Raw genomic sequence first — 25,702 nt, forward strand, 5'->3', positions numbered from 1 at the left:
AGGTACAAGCCACCAGACTTCCTTCATTCTCTCATAACCCAGCTCCTTATAATAGTTTCTCAGGTAAAATATATCCAGCCTATCCACCTCAACATCACCAAGGCAGTTTCTGTTGTCCGGATAGTAACCAATCTTTCCATCCACACCCTTTTCAAAACTTCCTCCATGATGAAACATAATGTCCAGTACTTCATCCATCTGCCAGATAAATTAACAAACAAATTAAACACATGCAACCTTTCTTTGAGGAAGAAAAAAAACAGAACAACCCCTTCCTAACAACGTAACCACAAAAAACCTAACAACATAGAAATCTAAACAAAACACCAAACGAAGATGAACTCTCATTCAATCAACACACCACGTGAAGAGCCATCAGTGAAAACCCAAAAAAAAATTTTAACTTCAACTACACATTGTATTACTAACCTTGTTGTAGCTGATGATGACGATACCCTCTGCTTCAACAACTTCGTACCTGTGGCGTCCTTCCTTTTCCTGGCAATGAACTCACTCAACCACTAACCAGAACATGCCCTAATGTTACAGCAGTCTCTGGATAACAGAGAGAAGAAACGTCTGAAGAGAAGAAGGAGAAAGACTAACGAATGATCAACCCTCTCCCCAAGCAACCTTTCAATTCCCCTCCAAGGCAAAACGACGTCGTCCTGATTCATTAACTCCAACCAGGCACAACGGCGTCGTTTAAGGCTGCCTACGTGGACCATAAGCAGCCAGCTCAGCGCTCCGGCTGCTGAGTCACGCCGGAATTAGGGGGAGGGACCAGGATTTCGCACGGAGCTCAATCTCAAGGGCGCAATTAGAGCATTTCGAAAGTCAGGGGTAACATTGGTGCACGGCCTCAATCTGAGGGACCATTATGGGGTTTTACTCAATTATAAATGCACATAAAAACACACACAAAAAATTAAAATAGTTTTTATCATACCTCATCAAAGTTAATGTAGTTTTTCATATTCTCAAAAATTGATTGACTGGCAATAACCTCGTCGGGTGAGTCCATCTGTTGTTCAAATTCTTCAACACTTTCTACCATAGGTACCGTATTAAGGTCGAATTCAAAATGCCATACTATTTGTAATGATAAAGATGATTTCTTATAAAATTCCTTGATCTATTCTAATTGTGCTTGCAATGGTATTAGAGTTGTGAATTTTGAATGAAAATAATTGAATCAACGGAAACAAAATCATATTAGAGTAGCAGATTTTGTATCTCTCCATTGAATGATGATAAATGACTTAACAAAAATAGAAAATTAATTACAATAAAAAACGATAATGATAATAATAATAAAATAAAAAAACGTATATGATAATAATAATCAATTACAATTATTGAATTTATGTGATATTATCGTATTTCTATTAGGCGAAAGATTAAAGTATGAATCAATTACAATGATAAATCATAATCGTTATTAATTATTATTATTATTAATCTTTATATGAACATACCAGGAACTATATATGCTATTAGGTGTGTCTTAGGATAATTAATGTCATATAATCATTTTTATTTTATTCACAAATATAAAAATCAAATTATAAAAGAGAATATTAAGTATTGATTACAAGAATGCTTAATAGTAAAGGATATGATATTATAATTAATATTATTAATAAGTGGAGTTGATAAGAATATGATAAGTGGAATAATAAATAGAATAATAAGAGAGTGGGCTAAAAAATAAAAATGTTATTAAATGATGTAAATGAAGTATATTATAGAAAATTTTGACTAATTATAACTGAAATTTTTTGGTTACTAAATTTTTTCCAAAAAATAATGGTAGAACTCAGATATAATCAATTTTTAGTAAAATTAATAATTGAGAGTCGTTAAATAAGATAGAATATGTTGAGAATAATTTAATATCAATGAAAGTCACACTAACTCATCACATGACCTATCCTCACATAGATTTTAAAAATTTATGTACTACAGCAATATAATCTGATTCTTGTCAATTTAATTATATTAATAGCATATATATCCTCACAACTGAAGCAACGTTGTTGTGGATTTGTTGGGGAAATCAAATTCCCAAATTCTAATTGTTTGCCTAAGTTGTTGTTTGGGTATAATAACAAAAGACCAGAAATAAAATATAAAAATGTCAAGAATGGGATTCGAACCCATGCCCTTTCGGACCAGTACCTGAAACTGGCGCCTTAGACCAACTCGGCCATCTTGACTTTGATGGCATTGGGTACCAATAACATATTTATAAACACAAACTCACTCTAATAATATTATATACATAGCAATTGATTTAGTTAATGTTAATAGTTGATATTAATTTTTATTGAAAAAGGTAATTTCTATGAGAATTGGGGATGACAAGGAATTTTCCCCCATAGCGGAGATGAGAAGTTTCAAGACATGAGGTGGAAAATGGGATTTGTCTTCTGTTTTCCACATTGCCATCCTTAATTTGTTAACTTCTTTCTTTGTTTTGACTTTTGACCCTCTCAAGCCCATTAACTTGAAGTAAAATCTGGTAAGCATATTATTACTTTTAATTATATAAGAGAAAAATATTTAGATAATAAAGTAATTAAGATATAAGATTAACTAAACAAATGCTAAATTGCTAATGCGTTCCGAATAAAATAAGGAATATAACCCTTTTTAAAAAATGACCTATTATTAGTGATAATAAATAAAATAACGATTATTACTTTTAAGTTATTTGTTTTTCTTTTTGTAAAAAATATTAAGTAATCATTTGATTTTTTTTTAAAATATAGTTGACCCAATTAACAAGATGGTAACCAATCATACAAAACATAACAAAATAAAGTATTAAAATTTATCTAGTTTACAAATAATATAACATTATTTGTTTAAAGTGTTTAAAGAGACTAACAATAAAAATTTGTTATTTATTTATAACTTTAGCCATTAGGATCAGTTTAGGTAAATAGTTTAATTAAACTATTTTTAAAAAAATAACTTAAATAATAAATAATTATATTAAAAGTAGTTTATAAATAAATTATTTGTGTTTAAATTTTTAATTCTAAAAATATTTATTTTAAAAAAATGTGATAAAAAAACTTTTATTATGAAAAAAGTTATTTTTTTAACTTTTTTATAAACTCTTAAATAGTTTCTTAAAAAATTACAATTTGATTTAGAAAATTATACCCGACATTAATACTACCACTTTTTATAAGTCAAAAACTCAACAAAATTACTTTTAAAGCTTCCCAAACGGATTTAAGACACACATTTGATTTGAAAATGATTAAAATTCTGGAGAAATATAACCAACAAAGATAGGTTGCCCTAGTTGTTGTGCAAAGTGATTAAACAACACATCTTTTAATGAACTTGTATAATTATCAAAACTACAAACAAAACTTTTATTCAAATAGTTTGTACTTGGTTTCAAAGCATCATGAAATGAAGCTTACATTACTGAAAAAGGGTTGTTGTCTAAGTATGGAAAGACTTGAGGTAAAATATCCAAGATTTAAAAAAAAATGGGTAGTAGATGAATCAATTATTATTAAGTGAACTCAGATGAAAATCCCTTGATAATAAAATTCAATAATCCACAGACAAATCAACCCTGTATCTCTTATAAACTGTGAGAGATCATCACACTGAAAAAGAGAAAGAAATAGAAAGACACTATGCAATAATGGTAAAGTAGGCCTGTTTGTTTTTTTGTGTGTGCTGCTCTGTGACTGCCATATGAACATTCTTGACAAACTCCATAACCTGCTGCTGAATGCTGATTACAAGTCTCTCTCAAAATCCCAAAGAAAAAGAAAAAACCTATGTTTCACTCAAGCCCTTTGTTAAGTGCTGTATGTATTTTGCAAGCTATTCAACATTTGCAACCAACTAAGCTCTATGGATTTTTTTAGAAGCACTAATTTTTAAGCTTTTCCAAATTCATTTGCCTTCTGCACCAGACATAATTCACTGAAATCTTTAAACTTCTTGGTGTAACCTTCCTAGGCAACAATTCCTGAAGCAAGAAAAAAAAAAGAGTTTAGTTTTTTGTGGAATAAATAACAAGTTAAGCATAAAGGTAATCACAAACACTACAATTCCAAGTTGGATTCCCATGAGTATAAATGGCTCCATAGTGCATGTTCTATTATATCCCATAGTTGTTGGTATTGCACTAGAAAAGTTCCAGAGTCTAACGCTTATATTTCAAATGGCAATTTGAAGCACATGTTTAAAGTTAATATCATATCTAAGAGTAGGCTAAGGATTCTGCCATCACTAATAAAGGAATTGATGCTTTGTAGTTGCATCATATTATAACAAGGTAATATGGCCTTTATTCTCTATCTTCTTCTTTCCTGACGCCCACAATCTCGACATGGTACTAGAGCCTCTATAACCAAAATATTCTAAAGTTTGATCCTTGATATCTCTGTTCTTTGAAATAAAATAAGTTGAGATTTTGCAGAACATAGTGGGTTTGTGCATTATCTACGTCTCAATTTCAAAGTACCCTTGTATCTCTAGTTAACAGCATAAGCTTTAACAGATGCTTTTCAACATGGTATCTTAATACTCAAACTCTCATTAATATCCAAACGTCACTGACAAGATCTAGTAGACAAAACATCCACTATATGGAGGATGACAGGGAAGAAAAGGAATCCCAAACTTCAGTTGTAATCTTGTGAAAAAACCTTAAACGATGAGGACTTTCTAATTTTATACTTTAAAACTATTATTAAAGAGAAGTTCATTACTACCTCTATTTGGTTGAGTGTTGGCAACAGCATAAGCTCCAATGTGACTGCCAGAGCTTTTGCGCATTAAGCCTGAAACAGCATGGTCAATGCCAAAGCCAAGAGAGCCGGAATCCTCTAATTCTGAAGGGGATGTTCTCCACATACTGTCCCCGTAAAATGACCCAGCATCATAAGCAACATTGTATGACTCATCATAACTGGCATTTGGTAAGGAATATGAAGAACCTGACGTAACAATGTTATCGCTATTTTTTCCATAACCTACTGTTTTCGACCCTAAATTCACATCTCCAGAGCTACTTAGACTGCCCTTACCATATCCGGAGCCGATAATTCCAGTTTGATCTGTTCCAAGGGAGGAACTCCAAAGTGGTCCTATACTACCAAAAGAAGCCATGCTTGAATTTTCGTTCCGATAACCAGAAAGAGAATCAGAATTTGTAAGGTTAGATGCATAGTTAAGATTCCCATTTCCCCACAAGTTCTGACTTGTAGAACTCATGGCCGAATTATTGCCTACATTTGCACCAGCATAACCTATGGCATTGCTGTACCTGCTTGGACTACCACCGAACGAAGAGTTCATTGTTCGCCCTATGAAGGTAGAAGTAAAGTTTGAAGTTCCATTTTGGGTCAATGGTGGCTCAAAGTTGAGTCCTGTTCCATAACTATGGCCGAAAAGAGGATATTCACTATGGCCAGCAGCAACAGCATTCGATCTTCCATCTAATTTAAGTCCATTCCTTCCAACTACACTTGCATTAAATCCCTGAATGAAACCATTGGGGCAGCTACTAACTCTACTAAGACCATAACTATATCCACCTAACTGGCCTCTGCTTGGACTTGGAGATAATTCCTTTGGTACAGCCCTCTTAACCTCAACCATTTTACCATTCAATTCATGGAAAGATTTGTATAGAACTTTCTCAACTGCTTCCTCCGAATCATAGGTGATGAATCCAAAACCTCTGGGCCTTTGGGTGTTATGATCATACATCACAACCACGTCTGTAATTGTTCCAAATTGATCAAAGTACTTCTTGAAGTCGCTCTCAGTAACCGTGGATGCTAGACCTCCGACAAATATCTTCTTCGTACGGGATGGAGTAGGACCAGGTGAACTGTGATTACTGCTGTTGCTTTTGTTCAAAACATTCTGGTCATCTCTGGGGACAGCTTTTTTTGCTTCAACCTACATGTCGAATAAGTGACAACAGAATTCAATTCAAGATCATGTTACTAAATAATAATTAAGAGGGGCATTATTGAAATAACAAAATCATGGATCAGGAATTGAATTTAAGAAAACTTAGTAGTAGAATGCATATTTAGAATCAAGACTCAATCTTCTCCACGCTTATTCGCATTAATTCCTACCATTAACTTGTCAACATTTAGCCTTTGACACAAGGAATAAAGGGAAAAAATATTCAATGAAGTAAACTACAAAACGATGTGACAGCTCAAGCATCTGTTGATCTAGATTAGGAATCAAATCGTGTCCAAATGCAACAAATCTGCATTCTTAAAATACGATGCCAAACATCTAAACTTCACCACCACGAACACATAATGCGAATTCTCATTCAAAGATTTAACAAAAAGCAAAACCAAAATTCTAATACTAATCAAATATCAATCTTTCTGACTCAAAATCGCAATCTCTTCTAAAACTGAAGTTGCATCGCAATGCATCAACAATCACAATAATCCGATTTAATAAATCTGATTGCCTGAATCCTTTATCATTGTGAGGAAGAAGCATCTTGATTCATTTTGCCACAACAGAAAGCAATACAACAGTGAACCTTTAAGCACAAACACATTGGGAAAAACATAATCACATATAAACAGAGACAGGCAAACTTACAGTTCTTCCATCAATGACATGTTTCTCCATAACAACTCGTTCAGCAACAGAAGCATCAGCAAAAACAACAAAGCCGAAGCCACGGGCACGCCCGGTGGTCCGATCCTTCATGATCACGGCTTCCACGACATCACCAAACCCCTGGAAATATTGTCTGAGTCGGTCTTCATTTGTGTCCCATGAAATCCCTCCAATGAAAAGCTTGCCACTGCCAGGGTCCATTTCCATTCTGCACTTTTCACCACACTCTTCCCAATCAAATTCTATCTCTAACCCCATATATATATATAATGAAAAAAATCTTTAAAAAAATGCATTATTCTTCTTATGTAACAAACATTGAAACGCATACACAAAAAGCAGTAACAACAAAATATATGAAACGATATATTGGATTGGATTTGATCTAATTAGTAACTCATAACATCCATAGAAAAACACACACAAAAAAAAAACTAAAAATAGAATAAAAAACAAAACTTCATATTCATTTCAGACACGGTAAGAAACAACAATCGTCAAAAGCATGGCAACATAATGCTGATTGAGTCCAAATAAAAAAGTTCAACACATAAAAGTTAGAAAACTGCAGCAGAAGTTGCATCCATGAAAAAGCACTATATTTTTCATCACCGATCATTAAAAAAGGATGAACCCAGAATCCAAAATTGCAAAAAGAATCGAACTTTGAAGATGAGTGGAGCTGAACAAGAAGAAAAGCAAAAATGGGTGATGAAGTTGTGAAGATGAAGAAAAAAGCTTACCAAATGAAGACAACCCAGAAGAGGAAAATTGATGGGAATCTAAGATCCAAGAGAAAGCATGAATAAGTTAGAGAGGGCGAGAGGCCCTCCTTCTTTTTTTCCCTTTTGTTGTTTTTCTTTTTTGCGTTTGCAAATTATGGCTTTGGTTCCAGCAATGGTGTGTATATATATATGTGTATGTATCGAATTATGATTTCTGAATTGTGAAAGGCTGAAAGCTGTGCATCACACACAACACACATAATTGGTATGGGCACAAAAAATGAAAATAAAAATCATTTCTTTTTTGACGTCTAAAATAAAAGAATAAAATTGGAATATCATAAAATGAAAAATGCCATTTAAGTTATTAGAAAAATTATAAATTTATTACATTCAATATATTAAAAGTTTAAAAATTTTACTATTGTTGCTTTATTTAGCTCTTTTTGGGTACATTAATAATACCGGTTTGAATTTAAGATTTTATGTATATTAGTAATTTTATATTTTTAATTAATTACTAATATTAATTTTGATGCAATGATATATAAAAAAAATTTATATTATGTATATATTATTATATTAACAAAAACAATTATTTCTTGAAAGGAAGCATTATGGCAATTTCCAATTTTCTCAAGCTTAGATGAAAAAAACCAGAGGATGAAAGGAGAAAGTAAGTGGGCTCCACGTTAAAAGTATTCTTAGCACAAATAGCAAAGAAAATGGGGAGATTAGATTATAGATTCTATAACATTCTGAAATTACAACTTGCCCCATATATTTCCATTTTGTATATATTATTTTTTATTTATTACTCTAAGTTTACTACTATTTTGTATTTTAGTCTTTGTAGGTGTGAACCCCATTTCACCAAAAAAACAAAAATTAAAAGTATTTAGTAATGTACATCTTTTGTTCTTGCACGTCCTATCCTATTATAATAATCACCAAAATATTATTCAATTTCATTTTACACTTTCCCCCTATGTTTATCCATTTATACAATAGTATTGTTCAAGACTAATTTACTTTTTTTTTTTTTGCCCCTAAAGCTAGACTACCAATTTGAGCTAACAATATTGGGTAGGAAGTTGGAAGCTAACAGACATATTCTAGTATTTACTATTTCTTGAGGTCAAAGGAAACAAGATGTAGATAAATCAAACGGTTGTGATGTGATGATGCAAAAAAATTTGACAGATTGGAACATTTTGGGAAAGGACATGAATTTTGAGGTGAAGCAGAAAAAAATCAATGGAATCGGTGAAGTGGAAGTGGGATAGGCACAAACATTAATGTAAGCAAAATTAAAAAAAAAAATGAGTGGTTGCTCTACATATACACTAAAGAAATAAATAAAGAAATAAATAAAAATAAAGTAGGGTTATGTTATGTGTGAGTGACAGAAGGGATTGCTTGTGCAACCACTCATCCGGAGAATAATACAACAGCTACATGAACCAAAACATCATTACTATGTATTTTTGAACAAATGCATGTGCATAACTAACCTTAGGCTCTCTACAATTTCATCACCACAATGGCTCTAAGATATTTCTTTTCTCAATTTGATAAAAAGGATAAATTTTGATGGAATGTCCTTATATTCCTTATTTTTTCACTAAGATAATTATTAAATGGGATCCGTGATATTCATTTGCCCTCATAAATTAGGTAAACAAATCAAATAGAAATCCATATTACATAAATATCTTAAAATAAAATAGTTTAAATGTATATTCGATTTTATTTTTATATAAATTGAATCAACTAAATTTATTTTTTATTTTTTTATTGTAAATCAAATTAAATAAATTCGATTTATTATATATGTTATATCAATAATAAATCTAATTAACTTTATTCGATTTATATGTATATACTGCAAAAATAGTAAATCGAATCTTCTAATATAAATCGAATTTAGTTGATTCGATTTAGTACTGATATAGATTACTGACATATATTACTTTAAAACATAAATGTCAATAAAAAAATATTTTTTATTTAAATTTAAATAAAATATAAAAAAATCAAAACGAATAAGAATAGAAATTCAATTTTTGTATTTTAGTTCAAATGTGAGAAAATTTACATTTTTATAAACTCATGAATGTTAAACGGAACATTAAACGATTTCCAAAAATTTATTAAAAATCATTATTTGACTCATTGGTATCTAAAAATCATTATCGGAATTTTTGATGTTAAAAATATTAATATAAAATATAGTTCTATAAGGTGGCATCGGAGTTAAAACTTAAATTTTTTCAGAGTTAGGAACAACAAATAATTATACAATATATCATGACCAACTATATATTATACAATATGTAATTTGAGAAATAATAAAATATTATATTAATTATATTATTATTTAATTTTTGAAATTAAGTATAGAACTTATTGCTTTGACAACGTTTCTTCTAACTTAAACTTAGATTTTTCAGAGCATAAAAACATCAAAGGATAAGTTTTATACTTAATTTTATAAATTAAATGATAATTTAATTGATATAGTATTTTAATTATTTCTCAAATTACATATTGTATAAATATAGTTAGTCTTACATATTATATAGATATCTGTTGCTTCTGATTCTAAAAAAATTTGTTTTAACTTTTATGCTACCTTAGATGGCTATACTTTATATTAATTTTTTCAACATCATAAGTTCTAGTAATAATTTTTTAGATACTAATAAGTTAAATGATGATTTTTAATGAATTTTTAAAAATCAGTTAATATTCCGTTTTACATTCATAAATTTATAAAAATATAAATTTTCTAGAATTTAAACTAAAACACAAAAATTTTATATTCTTATTCGTTTTGATTTTTTGATATTTTATTTGAATTCAAATAAAGATATTTTCTTATTCACATTTGTGTTTTAAAGTTAATAACAATTAACTTAAAATAGTAAATGTCAATAATATGTATTAGTACTAAATCGAATTAACTAAATTTGATTTACATATATATGTCGCAGAAGTAATAAATCGAATAAACTAGATTCAATTTACTATTATATAACATATATAGTAAATCGAATCCAATCATTGAAAAAGCGTAAATCGAATTTAGTTGATTCGATTTATATAAATTTACTTTAGGACATGCATATAAGTTAACTCACTTTAAGATATTAGTGTAATTTTGATTCTCAAATTATTTAATGATGTGAATTACCCTAAACTTTTAATTGACTTATAGTAATCTTTGATAAAATCTATTTTGATGCAGCAATTATATAAGTAAAAGAGTTAATATTTAAATTAGTCTCTAATAAATTTTAAATAAAATATTTTAGTCTTAACAAATTTTTATTTTTTAATTAAAATATATTTACAGTATATTTTTTAATAGAAGGGTCAAAATAAAAATATAATTATAAAGTATAAAACGTAAATAAAAAAATAGAAAGGAGTTAAGGAGGGATACCTTCAATAAATAAACTAAAGATTTAATTACTATGTTGGTCTCTATAATTTTATTAATTTTTTAATTAGGTTTCTATATTTTTGTTAATTGGATTCTTATACAGTTTTTAATTTTGTAATTAAACTCTTTTTATATAAAAAATGATAAAATTAATAGAATATTTCTCCTAAAACATATGCAATTAAAGACGTAGTTAGATTTTAAACTAAAACACAAAAATTTTATATTCTTATTCGTTTTGATTTTTTGATATTTTATTTGAATTCAAATAAAGATATTTTCTTATTCACATTTGTGTTTTAAAGTTAATAACAATTAACTTAAAATAGTAAATGTCAATAATATGTATTAGTACTAAATCGAATTAACTAAATTTGATTTACATATATATGTCGCAGAAGTAATAAATCGAATAAACTAGATTCAATTTACTATTATATAACATATATAGTAAATCGAATCCAATCATTGAAAAAGCGTAAATCGAATTTAGTTGATTCGATTTATATAAATTTACTTTAGGACATGCATATAAGTTAACTCACTTTAAGATATTAGTGTAATTTTGATTCTCAAATTATTTAATGATGTGAATTACCCTAAACTTTTAATTGACTTATAGTAATCTTTGATAAAATCTATTTTGATGCAGCAATTATATAAGTAAAAGAGTTAATATTTAAATTAGTCTCTAATAAATTTTAAATAAAATATTTTAGTCTTAACAAATTTTTATTTTTTAATTAAAATATATTTACAGTATATTTTTTAATAGAAGGGTCAAAATAAAAATATAATTATAAAGTATAAAACGTAAATAAAAAAATAGAAAGGAGTTAAGGAGGGATACCTTCAATAAATAAACTAAAGATTTAATTACTATGTTGGTCTCTATAATTTTATTAATTTTTTAATTAGGTTTCTATATTTTTGTTAATTGGATTCTTATACAGTTTTTAATTTTGTAATTAAACTCTTTTTATATAAAAAATGATAAAATTAATAGAATATTTCTCCTAAAACATATGCAATTAAAGACGTAGTTAGATTTTAATTATGAATATATTTAATTTGCGAACAAATATTCAGTTAACTCTAACATTTTTTATGCTATGAAGGACTTAATTATAAAATTAAAAACAGTATAAGAATCTAATTAAAAAAATATATAAAAATATAATTAAAAATTTGGTAAAACTACAAGGACTAACAAGATAATTAAACCTAATCTAAATGACTAAATGTACTCTTAGAAAAATAAAAATAATAAAATGCAATGCGACATAGAAATAAATACACTTATTTTAGGGCTGCATCGAGTTAAAATGAAAAAAATTCTTATTTCTTCAACTATATCAAAACAAAATTATTGTCTTAAAAAGAAAAAAAATATTACTATCTAAGAGTTGATAGCTTAATAAAATGATTAAAATATTAAATTGAGACAAAAGAAAATCAAAAACAAAAACAATCTTGATTATATTAAATCATTTTGAGAAAAAAAATAAAAACTCGAGACACATTTTAAATTTAAATTTAAATATTTTTATTAACTACTTTGTAGTGAGATCATTATATTTAGTAATAAGAAGTAACTGTATATCATATGATATATACATCACTAAATGTAGGTAATTTAAATTAAAAATAACAGAAAACATAGCTCAAAAGAACACAAAGTGGAGGCCATGATAGAATACAGAATGAGATAGAAGGAACCTGTTAATTGAGTGGGAATGATGAAGAGGGTTATAGATTGGAATCGGATGAGAGGCACCCCACAGAGAGAATAAGTGATTGAAAGCTGAAATTTTCAGACTTTATTTATTTCTATTTTCATAGTTGGAGAGAGGGACAGACATGTCCTTACAAAAATGCATCATTCCTCACCCATTAATGTTCTTGTCATACTCACACAAATTTATACTTGCTTCTTGCTACTAATATGGTAAGACAGATAATCTTCAAATTAAAACTCAAATTATTATAAGTGTCTTAATAATAATAATAATAATAATAATAGTAATAATAATAATAATAATAATAATAATAATAATAATAATAAGGATTTACTTAATATATATCCTAAAGGTATATATTAAAATTATTAATTAAAAAATTATAAGAAAAGAGATAAAGTTTAATTTTCAATATATTTATTATGTATTATTAAAATAAAAATAAAAACTTTTTATCAATAATAACTTTTTTTTTGTGATATATCAATAATAATTTTAATATGTGTCTTTATGATAAGTGTATGTAAGTTAAATCCTTAAAGATTTAATACTAATAAATATTTTTAGATCACATGTTAAAATAATTATTAGTACAAGTTATTGAATTTTTTATTTTAATAAATATATAAAAAAATACACTAAAACTATTTTTGGATATTTTTTATAAAAAATAATTTGAATTGATACTTTTAATTGACAAAAATTGTTATAGTTGCACTACAAGTAATCCAATTTGCATATGGAGTGTGTTTGTAAGAGTACTTGGAGAAAGGTTGTTTGGTCAATGGTGACTGGTGAGATGTTTGAGTATTAATAATTTAATATATACTATACATTTATCTTAATATTCACTACATACCCTTTACTAGTAAGGGATCTAAAAAATTTTTACAGTAAGGGCAAAAATACACTAAAATAAATTTTATTGAATATCAATATATTTATAATTTAAAAGTCACAAAAAAATATTTATAATTTGAAACTAAAATTATATATATATACATAAAAAAACTAATAACTTTACTTATATTTTTGAAAAAAAATAAAAATTTCACTTATATTTAAAAAACTAAGCATCAGTTTAGTAATTAACTAATTAACTATTTTTTTAAAAAAATATTATCACTATTTATTATTTTTTATTTTTAGTTTTAATATTAAGTTAAATTTAATAAAATATGTTTTTTAAAATAATTCTCAAAAAATTCATTTATAATTTAATATGAAGATAAAGATAATATAATAATAAAATCAAATATATTCATTCATATATAATTACTATCAAATTTCATAATTCAGTGAAGGCAAATACCCCCTTTTTCTCTAACTTAGGTCGGTCCTTGGTCTTCACCATAAGGAGACAATGGGTTCCTTTCAACCCAAAGTATAAAAACAAAAATTATTAAAATCAAATATTTAAACATTGATAAGAATTTTTTTATTATAAAAAAAGGAAGTTATACATGAAATTGACATTGACACAAATTCCAAATGAAGCTTATACCTCGTGAACATAGTCTAGATAATTTGGATTGGTGGTAAAATAAAATGGGTGGTTGCAAGGTTTTAGAATCAATATGCCTTTACATAATAATAAATAATAATAATTTTGTTAAACTTTTTTTCCTTTTTTCCAGCTATATATACATTTTTGCATAATTGACCACCATGTGGGGGTAATAATGTAGGAGAGGAGTCAAATGTCTCCTTGATTCCATGTTTTGTGATAAGGTGGATATTAAATCTTAATAAAGGGATATAACAATTACTCTAAATTGGTCATATTAGATCAGATGCAACTATAATATGGGATAAATGATTGGTTACAGCCATAAGCCAACTATGATTGATCACAATTTAGACTCATGTTTGAGTTGGAGATAAGGTTGTGCAAACCATGAATCATCTTCTATTAATTAACAAACAGTATCATCCATGTTAGTTTGTTTCCAATTTATTCTTTTTCCATTCTCTTTATAAAGTATGCATTACTTTGTGATAAAACAATTATTTGACCCAATAATAATAGGAGTGAAACTGATTAGATGAATTGAGTTTTCTAATAACCCAAAAATCATATTTTACTTCTAGCCCCCAATTTAATATCATAATAATTTTTATTATTCTGCTGGCCAAAAAACTTACTTTTAATATGAAGTCATTTAACTATTTTTTTTAGTTCAATTTTAAACTTTATTCCAAATTTGATTGATGTTTTTTAGGACTTTAAAAGTCAATATAAGATCATTTTGTTCAAAATATATAAAATTGTGCTAGATTAAGATTATAAAGTAGTATTTGAAAAAGATATTAAGATTAAAAAATAAAAACTAAATTAAGTCTTTTTTATTATATTTAATATAAAATATACATAACTGAATTATGTTTATTTAATATTTTGTTTGGCTCAAGATCCAACATCATTATCTTTTGGTGTGTTTGGTAAACACATTTGAAGGGAAAAAGTCAAAAAACACGTTAGAGTTTCTTGAAAACTTTAATTTTTTGTTTGGCTAATTTTATTCTTTATAAACATAGAAGTGATTCTGTTCATAAAATCACGTTTATAAGAAGTAATAATTTCTAACTTCTCCACTAACATGTTCTTAGCCATTACCTTCAACATTTATTTTTCTTTTACCAACTTTAAAATAAAAAAAATTAACCATAAATAATAATAATAGTTAAAAATTATAACGTACTAAAAAAAGTACTAACAGTATTAAAAATATACTATGTAAAAAACATATAAAAAATATAAAAGAAAAAATTAAATATGTATAAAAAATATTATAATTTAATGTCATGTTTTTTTAAGTAATTATCTATTTAAAAATGGTTTTAACTAATATTATCCAAACAATATTTATTTTATCAAAATCAATTTTAATATAAAATTGCCAAATATAAATCATAACAAACTTATTTCTACCCAAAATCAATTATATAAAATCACTTTTATTCAAACTCCAATTTAACAAGCCATAATTCAATCACACACTATGTTACATCCATTCAAATGAAACTAACACTAGGTTTATTCTCACTCAATATCCATTAACATTTAACAACTCTTAAAGTGTCCATCAAATCAAGAAAAGTATGCTCCAATTTTAATGGATACTAGGATCAAATTCAATTAAAGCAAAAACAAATAAACTCTCATAGCTCAATTTTGACTTCTTAAGTACTAGTTTTAAGTGAAAACATGATCATTTTTAAAATTGTATTTGTTTAAAGACATGAGATATTAAAATAAAAATATAAAATTATGTTTAATAGATAAAATATAAATAAAAATATTGTATTTAAAAATACTAAATTAATGTAATTTATATCTTTTTTAATAAAAAAGACAAAAAAATACTAACAAAAAATATAATTTATTTTTTATTTTTATTATTTTATTAAATTTTAATATTTATATTTTTATTGCTATATTTTTTTTCTTAATTCTTTTTTATGGAAAAAATAATAATAAATTAAATTTCTATAATTTATTTTAATTTATTATTAAATAAAATATAAAAATATTAAATTTATATTTCTATTTTTTATATTATTTTTAATGTCTTTTCTTATTCTTGCTCTCCGGAGCAAACGCAGATTAAATGATCGTTATCTAATTAATAAAAAAGCTGATTTAATAGTAATACATAGTAATTCATTTGCCTAATTTTTTGAACTAATTAACGTACACTTGATTTGGATAATTTAACTATAGTGAAACTCTCCCAAAATTATCACAAAATAAAATAAAATAAAAGACAATTGTTTTGGTACTTTTCAAAAACAAAAAAAAGATCATCTACCTTTTATCATGCAATGTTATATAATAGACCAATTTTATAAACTTTTGACGCACAAAATAATCACACTTTTAACCAATTTAACTTATAGTTATTAGTTAAGTTTAAATAACAATAAATATTTAAAGCACATGTTAAATGTATTATAGAATTACGCAAGTATTTTTTACATTCTTATATGAATAAAAATAATACGATAGGTTTATTATGTAAGTAAAATATATAAGCGAATTTATTTGTTAAATACATACACAATTAAAAAATAAATAAATTTATGATGGAATAATTACCTTATTACCCCCTTCCTTAGCCACCAAAGGTGCAAAACCCTTAAACCCTTGTTTCCCACTGAGCACCATTGAGAGAGAGAGAGAGACAGAGAGAATCATGAAGTCAATTCTAAACCCAAAGTTCTCAGCTTTATCACCGCATCTTCCCAAAACCTCTCCTTTCTCTCTCTTCTCACGCCCCCATGACTCCATCTTCCGCAATAACTCGCAACAGCTTCCATTCCCAAGCCTCAAGGCAACGCCTTTCTCATCTAATTCCTTCCTTTCCAGAGCTCAAAATCGGACCTTGCAAACGGAACCCACTCGCCCCCCGTCCGGTGAAATCCACGTCATAGTGGGCCCCATGTTCGCCGGCAAAACCACCACTCTCCTCCGTCGGATTCAGTCAGAATCTGCCAACAGCAAGTAAACTCTCTTTCTATTCTCTCCTTAACTTTATTTGTTTAAACAAACGGTATCCGAAATTTATTTCATTTTCAACTTAGTTTAGGCTTTTAGATAGAAAAATGTGAAAAAAATAGAAAATTCTAGTTGTGGTGGTGCCAAAGCATTATGTGTTGAGTTTGTGACTTGGTTCTGAATGGAAACAAGACTAGTTATTCTTTTGAATGCCATGGTTGTGATAGTCACAGCTCAGGTATTCTCAGCTTTCAGGTCAAGCCACGCCGAACCGACCCTTACTTGGATAATGTTTTAAAAGGTTTATGTGTATCTGGGAGATTGACTGAGGCAGTTGGGCTGTTGTGCCGAACAGGGTTGCCGGTGCATCAAAGGACTTATTCTCTGTTGCTTCAGGAATGTATTTTCTGGAAACAGTATGAGAGAGGCAGAAGAATACACGCACAAATGATCGTTGTTGGATTTGTTCCCAACGAATATTTGAAGACCAAATTGCTGATATTGTATGCAAAGTCAGGATATCTAGAAACTGCAAGCTTCTTGTTTGATAATTTGGCTGACAAAGGATTAATTCCATGGAATGCAATGGTGGCTGGATATGTTCAGAAAGGCGTTGAAGAAGTCGGATTGGAGTTTTTCTGTGGGATGAGACAGGCTGGTTTGAGACCAGATCAGTATACCTTTGCATCGGTGTTTAGAGCCTGTGCAACTCTGGCAGCATTGGAACCTGGGAAGCAAGCACATGCTGTCATGATCAAGTCTCAAATTACAGAAAATGTAGTGATCAACAGTGCATTGATAGACATGTATTTTAAATGCAGTTGTATCTGTGACGGGCGGTTGCTTTTCGAGAAATGTTTGAGTAGAAATACAATTACTTGGAGTACTCTGATATCTGGATATGGTCAGCATGGAAGGGTAATGGAAGTTTTAGATTCTTTTCAGAGAATGCTATCTGAAGGCTTCAGACCCAATTATGTTACATTTCTTGCAGTTTTGGTTGCTTGTAGCCATGGTGGTTTAATTGATGAAGGGCATAAATATTTTCAATCAATGATAAGAGATTATGGAATTATGCCACAAGGAAAACATTATGCGGCAATTGTCGACCTCTTAGGGCGTGCTGGGAAATTAAGAGAAGCTTATGATTTTGTTCTGAAGTCTCCTTGTAAAGAGCATTCAGTCGTATGGGGTGCCTTGCTTGGGGCCTGTAAGATTCATGGTGATGTAGAATTATTGAATATTGCATCAAAGAAGTTTTTTGAATTTGAACGGGTAAATGCTGGAAAGTATACTGTCTTGTCAAATGCTTATGCCTCTTCTGGCTTGTGGGAAAATGTTGAGGAAGTTAGGGCTACAATGAGAGAATCAGGGATGATGAAGGAGCCTGGTTATAGCAGGATTGAGGTACAAAGTGAGGTTTATTGCTTCTTTAAAGGTGATAAATCTCATCAACAAGCTGATGAGATTTATCAGGTAATTAGAGAGATCACCTGTATCTTAAAGGATGCTGGTTATATTCCTGACTCAAGTGGAAACTGATATACTCATACATTATGCAATGAAACATTGGATATAATTTGGATTTGCCTTGATGGAAATGGACATCATGATGTTGGCATTTAAACAATGCTTTGTCTTGCAAACAAAGCTGCCTAATTGCAGGTTCTGGATTTGAAGTGGAAGTGAAACAAATGGCCATATATTCTGTAGCAGCATGGAAATAATGTTCCTTTGGTTTTATGCATTTGCCAAGCTATGTTCCTTTGGATCACTGTGTTCTCTTGGAAGCATAGATAGCAGACATATGTTCTGTTTTTACTAGCTGGTTGACTGGTTCAGTCTTCAAATTCTGATTCCTTTTCCATGCTATTAAGCAAGCATTGTGCCTCAAGTGATGCCATTACCGAGTCAGTTGAAGCATTTACTGGAATATTTTCATATTGGAAGTGAGTTCCCAGGAATACTGTCTGATTTTGCCTTTTGGTTATCACCCATGATGAAAGTTCCCAGATTAATTCCTTTATCTTCTACAAGGATTTTCAAGGCATTGCATTGTGAGAATCCTGATTTTTATATGAACATGATGAGTTGAAGACTAGGTAGATTCTATTTGATAACATTCAATTTTATAGACCCCAATTGTGCCTTGTAGTGCTGACAATCTTGCATAATGAGTACAGAATTTTGGGTGTACTTGCATCTATGTGGAGTTTACGATGATGTATTTTTCTGCAGATTCTAAGTATTAATAAACCATCCTCTTTCGCAGAAATGTGGCAGTAATTAAATCAAGCAAGGATACAAGATATGGATTGGATTCAATTGTTACACATGATGGTGCAAAATTACCATGTTGGGCCCTAACTAACTTATCATCATTCAAGCAGAAGTTTGGAATTGAGGCTTACGAGAAGGTATCATACTTTTACCATCTAAGGCTTCTTATCGGCTTACCCGATACCAGTTTACTGCTTGAATATTAGGGTTTTATTTTGTTTTTTATCCTAACAAATAATAGTTAATGACAGTTGGATGTGATCGGTATTGATGAAGCTCAATTCTTTGAAGACCTGTATGACTTCTGCCGTGAAGCCGCTGATCATGATGGCAAAACAGTGATAGTTGCAGGACTTGATGGTAACTATTTGAGGTATTATTACTTAGAATTTCTAATTTCAAATGTTCCTATCCTTTTAAGATAAGGATCAAGGTTGCTATGGTTGGAAGTTATAGTGCCAAGAAGTACATGCTAATTGTGTGTCTACATATTTATTGGCAGGAGGAGCTTTGGTTCTGTCCTTGATATAATACCCCTTGCTGATACTGTAACTAAACTAACTGCTCTATGTGAAATCTGTGGAAAGCGCGCATTCTTTACTCTGAGGAAGACACAGGAGAAACAGGTCGAGTTGATTGGTGGAGGGGATGTCTACATGCCGGTTTGCCGGCATCACTATGTCAATGGACAGGTAGCTGTAGAAGCAGCAAGATTTGTTCTGGAATCTCACAAGGTTGAATGTCCCTCCCATATACATAAGTAGGTCCAAATTCCTTGGCAGCTGAATTTCAATTTTCTGCCACTAGTACATGGGATCTTTTCCTCAACCAGCATGTAGTGTATAGCCTTCATTTTGATGGACCTGAATTTAAAGAACTTCAGAGAAGAGAAGGAAGGAGTAGGGTAGGGGTTTGAACATTCTGACTGTTCTTTAAGATGAAACTATTTCTGTATTAGATTGTGATGATGATTATATGATTGTTGATTAGTTGGTCTGAATTTAATCATCAACAAAGTGATTATGTATTATAGAAGATGAAAATTCTCAATGGTTTAATGATGCTAATCCGTGATTATGTTATAAGAACTTACTTTTTATATTTATCCACATTCATTTCCATTAGCATGTGATATCCAACCAACCCTTAGATGCAATGCAATCCCTATCAACTAACCTCCAACCATTACTAATACACAAAAAATAGAAACAAACTATAAGTAATGTTTACATGCAGGTGTCTTTATATGAAGTTAATAGTTAAAAATTGTTAGATAATTTAATATGTTTGACTAAATTGTCATTAATAGTTTTCAATTACTAATTTTATATTAAGATATCTGTATGAGTTTCTACCTAAATCAAAATAACAAACAATCCTACACCTTGGTTTCATGTTTCATATATATTGATCAAGTCAAAATAGTAGAGATTACAAATCCGGTTGAGAAACTATTGCTTTCTCTTAGAATACCATGTAGATAATATGCTTGATCTACTTCAATTCTGACTAATGATATAACCTACTGCTGCATTATGAGAAAGTCTTGTTAACACTAAATGCAATTCTTACCAACTTAGTCATTACCATTTCAACAAACTGCCCCTCAATTTCTATCTACCTTTATTGTGATGATTAGCAAACATTGATAAACTCAAAATGAAAAAAAAAAAAACTACTCAAGTCAAAACGAAAATAGCAGTTGAGAACTGCAACTTCACTTCAGAATCTATTGCATACTCCACAGAGTGGCATTCTAAACTTTAATTAATGACAACATTCACTACTTACATATTTTAATAATTATTGTTTTGTAATCTATTTAATAGTTAAAGGAAAACATGATTAAAACAATAAATATATAAATTAATGATGAGTCACCATTAACTAAAGCTGAAAGGTCTCATTTCTTTTAAGTATTGTATTATAATACAATTCATGTTAGCTTCCTTCCAATCATTAACTATCTACCAACAATTGATGCTTATATGGATTAGCATCTGCATCTATGTGAGGCATGTGCACTGACAACCTGCAATACAAGCATAGCATAGCATATCAATTCACAAGAAAAAAGAAAAGAGAAGCTTCAAAAATAAATAAATCCCATAACAGAAGGAACAAAGTCATATAAAACTTGGTATATTTTTAAGATAGAAACTCACAAATAGTTATCTTCATGTAAAATTAATAGTTGAGAACTAGTAAATAAAAATTTAGTTAAACTTGTCAAATTATCTAACAATTCTTAGCTATGAACTTTATATGAAAATAAATGCACGTGAGTCTTCATATTTTAGTATACTTTTGTAAAACTGATTCTACGTAGAATCAGTTATATGAGTTACACAAACATGCTTTGATTGGGAATGAGTAATGACAAGTAAAAAGATTGAGCAACTGTACTTAAAGCAAACTGGCATCTAAACTCTAAACACGAATCTATGCATCCTCCAAATAAAGTTCTTCTTTCCACCTCATTTTCCATAAAAGCAAAGCAAATTCAGCAACTAGAAACATGATGAGTGCAAATGTGCAATGATAAGGAATATATGAGACAAACATTATCTAAGAACTCAACCAATTGGATTTGGAAGGACCATTGTGCAAGCACAGTCAAATTTGCACACCCCAACAAGGTTAAGAGCTAATAAACAAGTTAAAATATTAAAAAGCTCAAAGCTTTCAAAATCATGAGCCAACTTTACAACATGGACATCGAAAAAGAGCATCAAGCAACCGCCCAAAAGGAAAAGTAGGCAGAATAAAGCCTCAGAATTGAAGAATAAGAGCAGGGCATAAAATAACAATAATAAAGCCATTCAGTCCTCAAAGATGGTATTTTTGGTAACTAATTAACACCATTGGCTAATTACTTAGGCATAAAAGACAAAACAAAACAACACATCAAGAACAATTGTAGCATGGAACTTGGGAGGGACCAAAAACCATAGGATATGCTTTCATTGAGAGTCGAACTCAAGACCTCCCGCTTACTAAACGGGTGCTCTAACCAACTGAGCTATGAAAGCTTTGATGGTTACAATGATCACAGATAAATATTTTTATTCTGAGAAAAATATCCAAAAAACTGAAAAAGTTATTGGACAAAATCATAGGATAAAGTCGAATTTGGGTAAATAGCTTAAATAAGTTCCTTTAAAAAAAATAACTTAAACAATAAATGACTATATTAAAAGTAGCTTATAAATAAATTATTTTGTATTTGAATTTTTAATTCTAAAAGTGCTTATTTTAAAAGAAATGTGATAAAAAAAATTTATTATGAGAGAAGTAATTTTTTTTAACTTCTCTATAAGCTCATAAATAGCTTCTTAGAAAGTTGTAATTTGGTTTTAAAAATTATACCAGATATTAATACTATTACTTTTCATAATTTAAAAGCTCAAAAAAATTACTTTTAAAACTTTTTAAACGAGTCCTAAATGTAAATAACTTTTGTTTATATACATTTGAAATTTGTGTTTTTAATATTTGTGGTTAAGTATTATTTTTGAGGTAATGTGTTATATATTATGTTTGGACGAAGGAATATTTTAGAATAGAGTTGGCCGAATCATAAGATTAAATGATTGGATGTTAACCAAAGACAATGAGATTTGTCTCATTCTATATAAGGATGTAAGTTCAAAATTTACCAACTAATGAAAACTTTCTTACTAAAGTTAATATTCACAATTCTTTTTAAATAGCCTTATAAAAAAAGATTTATTTTTAGTGAAGTAGAAGCTTTTTTCTTTTGTCTTTAATAATGTTATTTAAGCATATTTTTTGAAAATATTTTTAAATATTTATATCAATGTATGAGTAAAGTATCCATTAAAAACTGTTCAAATATTATTATTGTCTTTCTTTTAAAAAATTGATATCAAGTATATCTTTTAAAAAATAAATTAATAAAATAGATTCTCAAGGGACCAAATCTTTGAAGGGGAAGTTATTAGAACAGATGAACAGTCTTTAATTATTTTACTTTCAGCTGAAGTCATTCTCTTCACCTGGGAATAAAGTTCATAGCTGAGAAAGGTAAGCTGAACCTAGTCTCTTGTGTACATGTTCATTCATGCATGTTTGTTCTTAATTACTTTTCTTAGTCCATCACACAATTACCAAATTATTTTCTTTTACAACTACAATTATGTGCTGAGAAGTGAGAATTCATGCTACAATATGAAAAGGTGGCTCAACTAGGCAAGTTTATATTGATCTAATATGTAAGAACAAATCTCAATTCTCAACTTTGTTGACAATGATAAATAAAGAAATATTCTGATGGAGATCAAAATGCTATCCAAAGTATATTGGTCTAATATGCTAGTAAACAAGAAAAGAAAGCTGAGTCTAAAAATATCTATCATCATAAAATACAAATGAAAGAATGCTGAAAAGGATTTCTATTTGTGAAGTTGGTGTTGACTATCACAGTTCATTATACACCATACTGCAGCCAAACCCTTCAAGTATAAGCCTTTTCTTCTTTTTCCTCTGTGTATATGACATAAACCTAAAAAGCAGTTTCTACAATCTTCCAAGTTTACCTGAAAGCTAATGACATACACAATTATTTTAGCAGAGCCTTAAAGTGTGTTCAATACAGCAAGTAAAGGTTACTTATATCAATTGCAATAATGTACATATAACTTTTTGTAATGTACCTTTGAGTGAACCATTTGATTTCATAAAGATGTTAACTAGAGGCTATAGAGCTCTCATTACCAAGTAATTGAATCCCTTCTTGTGCAGAAGTATAGTTTTTCTGAGATTCAATCTCTTTGGGAACACAATTTATTGATCTCGCAAGGCGCTTGACACAATTCAAACGCAGAGATTTCTGCGCGCCACCTGAAATTTGTTCATCTCAATGATTCAAACTAACAATTAAAGGTTCCAAGCTAACTAGCTATGGTTTTTCTCAAAATAGATGCAAATAATAGAAAAAATGTTGTGTGTATATATGGATAGGCATAACGTCAAACACTATGAATGCAGAAACAACACAACTCCAGATAACAATAATAATAATAATTTACCACAATCAGCAGTTGATAGATCTTCCTTTGTTATCAATTCAGCTGGAACCTGTTGAGTAGCAGCTGCTGGGTCATCAATTGAAGATGTCAGGCTTCGCGCGAGGCGCTTAATATGATTTAGCCGCAATGTTGCTGAATTGGCTGGTTTATATGCTAGATTTTCCATATGAACTGATGATGATCCTATTGAATTGTAGCATTAGAACACACAAACTATGCATATTCAAAAATGTAACAACAAGTACATGAGAGAAAACAAACCTTGGTGAGGGAGAGCAATGCCATGATGAGAGAGGGCAGTATGGTCTAATGGAGTGGTGAGACCTTGAAGCTCATCACTAGTACTGGCTTCACCAGCACTTGATTCTAGAAACGGCTGCGGCTGCGGTGGTTGAGGGAGAGGAATGAATCCGGCAGCATTGTTATTTGCTGCCCTCTGCCTCCTTAGCTGGTAGTTCCGGCGCCTCCTGGCCAGGTGGCGCTCCCTTTGTTCCTGAGTCATGGCCTGCCTCCTCTCGCGGTCGCGAATTCTCCTCCTCTCCCTCTCTTGCTCCCTCTGCATCCTCCTCAAAACATCTCCCTCTCCAAACTCTTCCATGCACACTCACTCTTCAACCAAATTTAACCTGATCCTGATCCTCAACAAATTAGGATTCTTCTTCTCAATATCTCTCTATCTATATATATATATACACACACACACACACAACACTGACAGTGATGTTTCTTTCTCCCTGATTACACCAAAAAAAATTGAATCAAAATCAATTTCAAATTCATATAAATGGCATCATTAACATCAAAAAGAGCCTAATCATTTCTTTTTCTAGGGAGACAGAATCCAAATTAACAAGAAGAATTCATTAACAGAAACAGACAAGAATTTGAAGGTTGGGGAATGGAAGAGATTGTTGTTACCTGAGAGTGCAGATTTTGAATAGTGGAGGAGGCAGAGGAGCAATTTGCGTGTGTACGTGAAAAAGGAGAATTTACATTTTACATGATCAGAAAATAAATGGTAGTATTATTAATAATTTAATATTATTAATTTTTTATGAGTAATACTATTAACTGTTTTTTTTTTATTGTTTTCTTTTCCAAATTGAGATCTGCATGACAAGTTTCGTGGCTTCTACATCCCATAATAACCGTTCCTTCCATCATTGACACTTGACCATTTTGGTCTCTCTTAAAACATTATTACATAACATCTAGCATGCCCTACTAATATGTTGTAACTGAATTGAATATATTTTCAATTTTATTTTATTTTCTGTCGTCCAATGAAATTGTGTTAGTTAATTCTTTTTCCA

At 29.4% G+C, this 25,702-nt stretch overlaps 3 protein-coding genes and 3 non-coding genes across 8 annotated transcripts; 1 reads left to right on the forward strand and 5 right to left on the reverse strand.

Annotated features, from left to right (window-relative positions):
* Window positions 1-2,138: 2,138 nt before the first annotated feature.
* TRNAL-CAG (transfer RNA leucine (anticodon CAG)) lies at window positions 2,139-2,219 on the reverse strand. Its single transcript has one exon. It is a non-coding gene; the product is annotated as a tRNA-Leu (tRNA).
* Window positions 2,220-3,501: 1,282 nt separating this feature from the next.
* On the reverse strand, window positions 3,502-7,556 carry LOC107482921 (heterogeneous nuclear ribonucleoprotein 1). Its single transcript, XM_016103507.3, has 4 exons — window positions 7,392-7,556; window positions 6,628-6,856; window positions 4,755-5,949; window positions 3,502-4,006 (listed from the first exon to the last, which is right to left on the reverse strand). Exons 2-4 carry the CDS (start codon window positions 6,853-6,855, stop codon window positions 3,993-3,995), a joined length of 1,437 nt encoding a protein of 478 aa, XP_015958993.1. The 5' UTR covers window position 6,856; window positions 7,392-7,556; the 3' UTR covers window positions 3,502-3,992.
* A 9,147-nt stretch (window positions 7,557-16,703) lies between these two features.
* Window positions 16,704-20,405, forward strand: LOC107482920 (thymidine kinase b). Its single transcript, XM_052260069.1, has 5 exons — window positions 16,704-17,063; window positions 17,468-18,090; window positions 19,386-19,475; window positions 19,590-19,711; window positions 19,841-20,405. The coding sequence occupies exons 1-5, from the start codon at window positions 16,757-16,759 to the stop codon at window positions 20,100-20,102; spliced, it is 1,404 nt and encodes a 467-aa protein (XP_052116029.1). The 5' UTR covers window positions 16,704-16,756; the 3' UTR covers window positions 20,103-20,405.
* Window positions 20,406-22,105: 1,700 nt separating this feature from the next.
* Window positions 22,106-22,209, reverse strand: LOC127746981 (small nucleolar RNA SNORD96 family). Its single transcript, XR_008008786.1, has one exon. It is a non-coding gene; the product is annotated as a small nucleolar RNA SNORD96 family (small nucleolar RNA).
* Window positions 22,210-22,296: 87 nt separating this feature from the next.
* On the reverse strand, window positions 22,297-22,370 carry TRNAT-AGU (transfer RNA threonine (anticodon AGU)). The gene has a single exon. It is a non-coding gene; the product is annotated as a tRNA-Thr (tRNA).
* Window positions 22,371-23,546: 1,176 nt separating this feature from the next.
* Window positions 23,547-25,389, reverse strand: LOC107482872 (uncharacterized). 3 transcript variants are annotated; one of them, XM_016103463.3, is made up of 5 exons: window positions 25,308-25,389; window positions 24,651-25,123; window positions 24,390-24,560; window positions 24,015-24,201; window positions 23,547-23,904 (listed from the first exon to the last, which is right to left on the reverse strand). In XM_016103463.3, the coding sequence occupies exons 2-4, from the start codon at window positions 24,985-24,987 to the stop codon at window positions 24,047-24,049; spliced, it is 663 nt and encodes a 220-aa protein (XP_015958949.1). In that variant the 5' UTR covers window positions 24,988-25,123; window positions 25,308-25,389; the 3' UTR covers window positions 23,547-23,904; window positions 24,015-24,046. The 3 variants fall into 3 exon arrangements, with proteins under 3 accessions (XP_015958949.1, XP_020995594.1, XP_020995593.1); XM_021139935.2 differs by having other exon boundaries at window positions 23,547-23,897; window positions 24,390-24,572; XM_021139934.2 differs by having other exon boundaries at window positions 24,390-24,572.
* Window positions 25,390-25,702: the final 313 nt, after the last annotated feature.

The sequence above is a fragment of the Arachis duranensis genome, chromosome 4 (genome assembly GCF_000817695.3).
Source record: "Arachis duranensis cultivar V14167 chromosome 4, aradu.V14167.gnm2.J7QH, whole genome shotgun sequence".
In the NCBI taxonomy this organism is placed as follows: Eukaryota; Viridiplantae; Streptophyta; class Magnoliopsida; order Fabales; family Fabaceae; genus Arachis; species Arachis duranensis.

Bases quoted from the DNA above. Each gene is read 5' to 3' on its own strand.
- LOC107482921 (XM_016103507.3), bottom strand. From the start codon at position 6,855: ATGGAAATGGACCCTGGCAGTGGCAAGCTTTTCATTGGAGGGATTTCA. The intron at 5,950-6,627 runs GTAAGTTTGCCT...TTCGACATGTAG, and splicing joins ATGTCATTGATGGAAGAACT to GTTGAAGCAAAAAAAGCTGT.
- LOC107482920 (XM_052260069.1), top strand. From the start codon at position 16,757: ATGAAGTCAATTCTAAACCCAAAGTTCTCAGCTTTATCACCGCATCTT. The intron at 19,476-19,589 runs GTATCATACTTT...AGTTAATGACAG, and splicing joins GAATTGAGGCTTACGAGAAG to TTGGATGTGATCGGTATTGA. The intron at 19,712-19,840 runs GTATTATTACTT...ATTTATTGGCAG, and splicing joins CTTGATGGTAACTATTTGAG to GAGGAGCTTTGGTTCTGTCC.
- LOC107482872 (XM_021139935.2), bottom strand. From the start codon at position 24,987: ATGGAAGAGTTTGGAGAGGGAGATGTTTTGAGGAGGATGCAGAGGGAG. The intron at 24,573-24,650 runs GTTTGTTTTCTC...ACAATTCAATAG, and splicing joins CATTGCTCTCCCTCACCAAG to GATCATCATCAGTTCATATG. The intron at 24,202-24,389 runs GTAAATTATTAT...AACAAATTTCAG, and splicing joins TCTATCAACTGCTGATTGTG to GTGGCGCGCAGAAATCTCTG.